The 7,194-nt window shown below is 41.9% G+C and overlaps 1 protein-coding gene across 1 annotated transcript; it reads right to left on the bottom strand.

The window, feature by feature from the left end:
• Positions 1-5,906: 5,906 nt before the first annotated feature.
• Positions 5,907-6,711, bottom strand: LOC138871359 (secreted RxLR effector protein 161-like). The gene is made up of 2 exons (XM_070149230.1): positions 6,175-6,711; positions 5,907-5,951 (listed from the first exon to the last, which is right to left on the bottom strand). Exons 1-2 carry the CDS (start codon positions 6,709-6,711, stop codon positions 5,907-5,909), a joined length of 582 nt encoding a protein of 193 aa, XP_070005331.1.
• Positions 6,712-7,194: the final 483 nt, after the last annotated feature.

Raw genomic sequence — 7,194 nt, 5'->3', positions numbered from 1 at the left:
ATGATATTCTGGTTTATTCACGTTTAGAGGATGAGCATGTGGATCACCTGCGAGCAGTACTTCAAACCCTCTGCGATAATAAATTATATGCTAAGTTTTCTAAGTGTGAGTTTTGGTTAAAATCCGTAGCATTCTTGGGGCATATTGTATCCGACGAATGTATAAAGGTAGACACTTAGAAGATTGATGCTGTGAAATCCTGGCCTAGACCTACCACTCCGACAGAGATTCATAGCTTTCTAGGCTTAGCAAGATTAATCTGAAGGTTCGTATCGGTTTTTCTTCTCTTTCAGCACCACTAACAAAGCTGACGCAGAAAGCAACTAAGTTTCAGTGGACAGAGGCCTGTGAGCAAAGTTTCCAAGAGCTTAAGAACAGGTTGACCTCAGCGCTAGTTATGGGACTTCCAGAAGGTCCAGATGGTTATGCCATGTATTGTGATGCCTCAGGTATCGGGTTAGGATGTGTTCTGATGCAACATGGGAAAGTAATTGCATATGCTTCAAGGCAGTTAAGGAAGCATGAGCGGAATTATCCGACCCACGACCTCGAGTTAGTTCCGGTTGTCCATGCATTTAAGATATGGCGACATTATTTATATGGTGTGCATGTTGATATATTCACAGATCGTAAGAGCCTGCAATATATCTTCAAGCAAAAAGAGTTGAATTTGCGACAGAGGCGGTGGCTTGAGTTATTAAAAGACTACGATGTTAACATTCTCTACCATCCATGGAAAGCTAATATTGTAGCAGATGCCTTAAGTCGTCGATCTATGGGTAGCTTAGCACATGTAGAGGCCAAGAAAAGACAACTAACAAGAGAGATTCATCAATTGGCTTGTTTGGGGGTTCGGTTAGTAGACTCTGGCAATGGAGGAGTTGTACTCAAAATACTACAAAATCATCTCTCATAGCTGAAGTAAAGGAGAGGCAATACGAGGATCCAAAGTTAGTCAAGTTGAGAGAGAGGGTTCCACAACAGAAGAAGCCATTGTTAGAACTCAAAAGAGATGGGGTTCTCAGATACAGGGTCATTTGTGTGTTCCAGATGTAGCAAGGCTACGAGACAGGATTATGTCAGATGCATATTATTCATGGTATTTCATTCACCCTGGGTCAACAAAGATGTATCATGACATTAAGGATGTGTATTGGTGGAACGATATGAAGAAGAACATTGCTGAGTATGTCACTCAATGCCCTAGTTGCCAGCAGATGAAAATAGAGCACTAGAAGCCCGGAGGGCTAATGCAGACTATAGAGATCCCGACATGGAAATGGGAGGCGATAAACATGGACTTTATCACGAGTTTACCTCGTTCCCATCGTAAGTTTGATTCCATGTGGGTGGTAGTCGACAGGCTCATGAAATCAGCTCATTTACTACCGATCAGATCTACATATACAACAGAGGATTATGCAAAATTATATATTAAGGAGATAGTGCGACTAACAGAGTACCCGTATCTATTATAACTAACCGTGGGACCCAGTTTACAACACATTTTTGGAGGTCATTTCAGAAAGGTATAGGAACTCAGGTAAATCTCAACACAGTTTTTCATCCACAAACGGATGGACAAGCCGAGCGCACGATTCAGACGCTCGAGGATATGTTGCGAGCATGTGTGCTGGATTTTAAAAGAAGTTGGGATGAACATATACCTCTTATCGAGTTTGCATATAATAACAGTTACCACTCCAGTATCCAGATGGCTCTGTACGATGCTTTGTACGGGCGCAAGTGCAGATCCTATAGGGTGGTTTGATGTTGGAGAATCTAGGTTATATGGACCAGACCTGGTTCAGCAGGCCATAGAAAAAGTAAAGCTTATGCGGGAGCGACTGTTGATAGCTCAAAGTTGTCAGAAGTCATATTCTGACGTGCAGCGACGAGATTTAGAGTTCAGGGTTGGTGACTGGGAACTTAGCCCATGGTATATTGGACCTTATAGGATCATTCGGAGAGTGGGCCAAGTAGCTTATGAGTTAGAATTGCCCTCAGAATTGGTGTTTGTCCATCCGGTATTTCACGTATCTATGTTACAAAAGTTGTTAGTTTGTATGGGTCCACCAAATCGTAGAGTACCTGGTCCTCTACAAGTTTTTGCTGAGAGCACTTGGTAAAGCAGTAAGTAAATGAGGCAGAGGATTTTTACGTGGAAAAATCCCGCACAAGGGGATCAAAAAACCACGACTTACACCTGTAGGCTTTTAACTTCATTAACTTGTAATCTTACCTATTACAAGCCACTTTACAATACTTCCTATTGCAAAGGATTTACTCAACTAACTTGTGGTACCTTTACCACAAGCCACTTTGTGACTATCCTAGTTATAAAGGCTTTTTCTAACTTGTGATGCAATCATCACAAGCCACTTTGTAACTCTACGATTACAAAGACTCTTCCTTATGACTAAATCCAGTCACAACCTAAACTCAACGAGTTTACGAATTTACAAGAGGATTCCTAATCAGTATGCTTCTAAGTAAGAGATTTAGGAGATATAGTAAGTACAATAACAAGGTGACAACTCAACTAGGACAACAACAGTCAATCTTTTAGGAACTGGTCCATAGTGGCGTTCAACCTTGTTCTTCAAGCTTGAGAGGATGATTTTTCTATTTTTGCAAGAGGCTTGAATGAGAAACAGAAACCTTCCAGTGATGTCTTTGTATAAAGCTCATTGGGTACATCTTGATCAAGTGATGTGAGTGCTTTGTTTGGTTAGAGAATGAGTGGGCTGATAGTGTATTGCAGTGCGGCAGAAACAGTACCGTCAGTCACTTCAGTTCCAGCTGTGTCCAAATGACTCTGTACTGCTATATAGGAACACAAGAGCATCAGGTCCTTGTTTGGTTCCTTGCTCCTGAATCTGTAGCAGTTCATCTTTTGCTGGAGTCCGTTAAAGTTTGCGGCAATCCAAAGTAGGTCAGGTTTCCTATCTGGTTCTTAACAGTAAGTTTGTTAGATCATCAAAACATAAGGCAAGAGTATTTAAGATCTATCAATTTCTCCTTTTTTGATGATAACAAACTTAAACAATTATAGGTTCAGAATTAAGGCAGTCAAAGAGTTCCCCCTGAGACAATGCCTTAATCTTTCATGGTCAGAGTAATAGAGCATTTCATAAGAACCAGTTCCCCAATGTGGTTCCCCCAGAGTATATTAGTCTTTCTTTTTTCCCCCTTTTGGCATCATCAAAAAGAACAACAGCACAAAGAAGTCCAGCTAAGCTAACTCATGCCACATATGTGCACACAGTCATGAGAAAAAATAGAACACAAAGAGAAAGTACTAGACAAAATAAAAGAGGATTCATATTAATAATTTTTGAATGTGCCTCTTCCTTTGAAAAAGAAAGAGGCAGCATTGGACTTGACAACAGAAGCAGTAGTAGTAGTACATCCCAACCACAAAAAAATAACAAAAACCTCCATCAACCATTAACAAGAAAAAAGAACATATCCAGAAAACTGGTCTCACTAAAGGGAATCTTAGGGGGCACTAGGAGGAAAAGGCTTGGAAGCATGCAGCAAGTGTCTGGAGAATAAGGTTTATTCGGGCGTTTCCCGACTCTTGCTCGGTGAGCAGTTCAGGCTTCAGTTTCTCAACTTGCGCCCTAAGGCCAGCATTTTCTTGGGTCAGACGGATCACCTCATCATTCGACATGGGAACTGCTCAGGCTTGCTGGCTTTCCAGGATAGCATTTCTGGCCTTAAATCGACGTATTTCCTCAGCTGCACTGTTCTGGGCATTGATGAGCTGAGACACAGTTGAAGTGCTTCCTACACCCCCATACTTCCCAATACACTCGCACTCTTCCAAGGTTGTCTATGAGAATGTCTGCTTATGGGTCCCTATTTTACCTGTTCCCAGTGGAACCTCAAAGTATTTGAACACTTGCGTGAGCACTTATCCATAGGGAAGTCCGTGATTGCCATGCTTGAAATCAGCCACCTTCTACATGTGCTCAATCATTATGGCAGGCAGAGTCATAGGGTTAAAACCGTCCAATTGCTCCATTAAGAATAGATAAGATTTTGAAGTTACAGATCGCCTTTCTGTTCGAGGCAATAGGACTTTGTTAACCAGCTCAAACAACAACTGGTAGATAGGAAGTAATGCTTTCTTGTGGACCTGGTCCCCTTTCTGATTAGAATTATCTTTCACCACCGCACTTCAGAAGTTGTACTAACAAACATCTCGTGCACTATATACCACAACTGTAGGAACTTGCAAAATTTCTCCAAGCAATTTCACGTCAAAGACAATATCCAACCCATTGACTAAAGCATAGACTTGGTCAGCATCAACTGGAAAGAGACTGGCGAAGAAACTCTGTACCTCCTCCTCATACACTTTGGGAGCATCAATGTAGAATAGATGCGTCCTTTGCTGAAACTCCACCATTTCTAGAATCTGACGCATTCCGGCCATCTCCGAGATTGTTGGGTCAAACGTATGACCCAACAGAACCTTTCGATGCCTTAGACGCTCAGAGCCAAGGCAGATGTCACTTCTTGCTTTCTTTCCAGAACTAGGTTCTTCAATTGTTTCAAGCTTGCGTTTCCTATGCTATTCTCCACTGACTTTGCCTTTCCCCTTGGACTTGACAAGAATATCTTCATCACTCACTACCTCCTTCATCTTGGACTTAGAAGTAGAACTGTCCTCCATAGAAACAGACTCAGCCCTTTTCGAGGATCGCCTTACAAGGGAACCAGGTTTCTCAGGAGTTCCTTCCTCCACCACAACTACAGGGATAGCTTCATCACTTGTAGGTACACCATTCTTTACCAACTTTCTTCTTAGTACTTTTCTTGCTCTTTTGGAGTGCAGAATCGTAGGCCACTTTGACTTGAAGCCTGGTAGTAGGCCGTTTAATTTCAGACTCAGGGGTGGTGACAACCCTGCGCTTACTTATGAATGCATCTAGGGCCACGTTTTCTAGGTCTTCTTCATCACTAGGTCGCATTTTTGGTGCTTGAATTTCCAGGGGCGCAGCATCGAATGTAGGTATAGCACTATCCTAGGGATGAGAGTCCTGACCTGGGTTCTCCGGAGAGGGATCAAGTTCCTCATGTGATACCCCAGTAGTGTATACTATTGCATCCCCTTCAACATCCATAATGGCCCCTTATACCCACACGCTTTGAGACTCTTATTTCTGGGAAATAACCTCATGTAATATTCCATCAGCGGATATAACAAACACAGTCTTTTCTTCTTTAACAGGTGCTTCCACAACCATGGAGTCGACGGCCATGATGGCGGAGCCTTTTGTGAACTCAGTATTTTGACCTTGTTTTCCACTTAGGGTTTGACTGGTGTGAGCAGCAAACGATGGAGAGTACGGAATAGTAGTTTTAGGGGTTTATGAGTTGGGAAGAGGTTGGGAAACTAGTGAAGGTGTGATTGTAGCAGTAGGAGTGGCAGAGGGTGACATGGACTCAGTAAAGGCGAGAGGTTCCATAGATGGGTCAGAGGTGGTTACAGTTGAGGCGAAGAGATCAGAAGTTTTCTCAGCCACTGGAAGAGATGGTGTGATGATCCTTTCCTTTTGGTGAATCTAGAATAGGGCTTATGGTTAAGAAGAAGAAGATAGGGGTTTTTAAACAGAGAGGATAATTATGAAGGGAGAAGAATAGGCACCGGTTCTGAAACGGCGGTTGGGCATGGAGAATTGTGACGTTTCAGAGGGAGATAGAACATTTTGAATTGAAGAGACGTGATAGCCGGATTTGAAAAGTTGATGACATGGCAGTTGTATTTTGTGCCTTTTTAATACATGTATTAAAGGATGCACAGAACTACTAACCTTTAGTACAAGAACCTGGTTTTTGAAAAACATTTTCTTCAAGCCCCTTTTTTTTGAAAAGAATTAATCCTCTTTTATCAGTCATGTACTGCATCTACTGCTTCTATGCTCATCATGCGTGTTTACCTGCAACGGTATTTAACCAATTATTTCTTAATAACATGAGCCAACTGAAAAAGGAATCAGGTTCTTAATTTGGCCTCAACAGTCCCAGCTTTACTCTGTTTCTTTCAAATTGTTCCCTACTTAGTGCCTTGGTAAAAATGTCTGCAATTTGATCTTCTGTGCTGTAGAACTTCATGCATATCAACCCTTTCTCCACATTATCTCGTAGAAAATGATGCCTCACATCAATGTGTTTGGTCTTTTTATGTTGAACTGGATTCTTTGCCATGTTGAGTGCACTGGTGTTGTCACATAGGAGGGGCACACTCTCAGTGAGAACTCCAAAATCCTCCAGTTGCTGCTTGATCCACAGAAGCTGAGCACAGCAGGATACTGCAGCTACATATACAGTTTTAGCTGTTGAAAGAGCCATTGAATTTTGCTTCCTTGTACGCCAAGAGATGAGACATGATCCTAAGAAGTGAGCCATCCCAGAAGTGTTTTTTCTGTCTACAAGATAACCTGCATAGTCTGCATTAGCATACCTAATCAGATTAAAATTGTCACCTGATGGATAGTATAGCACCAGGTCCTGCGTGCCTTTGAGATATCTTAGTATTCTTTTGGCAGCCTTCAAGTGAGATTCCTTGGGATTTGATTGAAACCTTGCACACAACCCCATGCCGAAGATAATATTAGGTCGACTGGTAGTGAGATAGAGAAGAGACCCAATGATGCCACTATACATTGTTTGATTCATAGGAGATCCGGTTTCATCCATGTCTAATCAAGTGGCAGTTGCAATGGGAATGTCTATCACTTTTGATGCTTTCATGTCAAACCTCTTCAAGAGTTCCCTGATGTATTTTTGCTGACAGATGGAAGTACCCTTTGGGGACTGTTTTACTTGAAGACCCAAGAAGAAATTTAATTCCCCCATCATGCTCATTTCAAATTCACTTCCCATAAGTTTTCTGAATTCTTCACACAGAGAGTCAGTTGTTGCTCCAAAAATGTTATCATCAACATAGACCTGAACAATGAGCAGGTTCCTTCCTCGTTTCTTTAAGAAAAGGGTGTTGTTAATTTTTCCTCTCTTAAAGCCATTTTCTAAGAGAAATTTTGACAATCTTTCATACCACGCTCGAGGAGCCTGCTTTAGTCCATACAGGGCTTTGTCCAATTTGAACACATATTCAGGGTGCTCATGACATTCAAACCCAGGGGGTTGCTTCACATAGACTTCTTCCTTAAGTAGTCCATT

Source organism: Nicotiana sylvestris, chromosome 6 (genome assembly GCF_000393655.2).
Source record: "Nicotiana sylvestris chromosome 6, ASM39365v2, whole genome shotgun sequence".
Taxonomy (NCBI): Eukaryota; Viridiplantae; Streptophyta; class Magnoliopsida; order Solanales; family Solanaceae; genus Nicotiana; species Nicotiana sylvestris.
This window is presented reverse-complemented; position numbering and strand designations above follow the sequence as displayed.

Bases quoted from the DNA above. Each gene is read 5' to 3' on its own strand.
- LOC138871359 (XM_070149230.1), bottom strand. From the start codon at position 6,711: ATGGATGAAACCGGATCTCCTATGAATCAAACAATGTATAGTGGCATC. The intron at 5,952-6,174 runs GTGAGGCATCAT...ATACCGTTGCAG, and splicing joins AAAAGACCAAACACATTGAT to GTAAACACGCATGATGAGCA.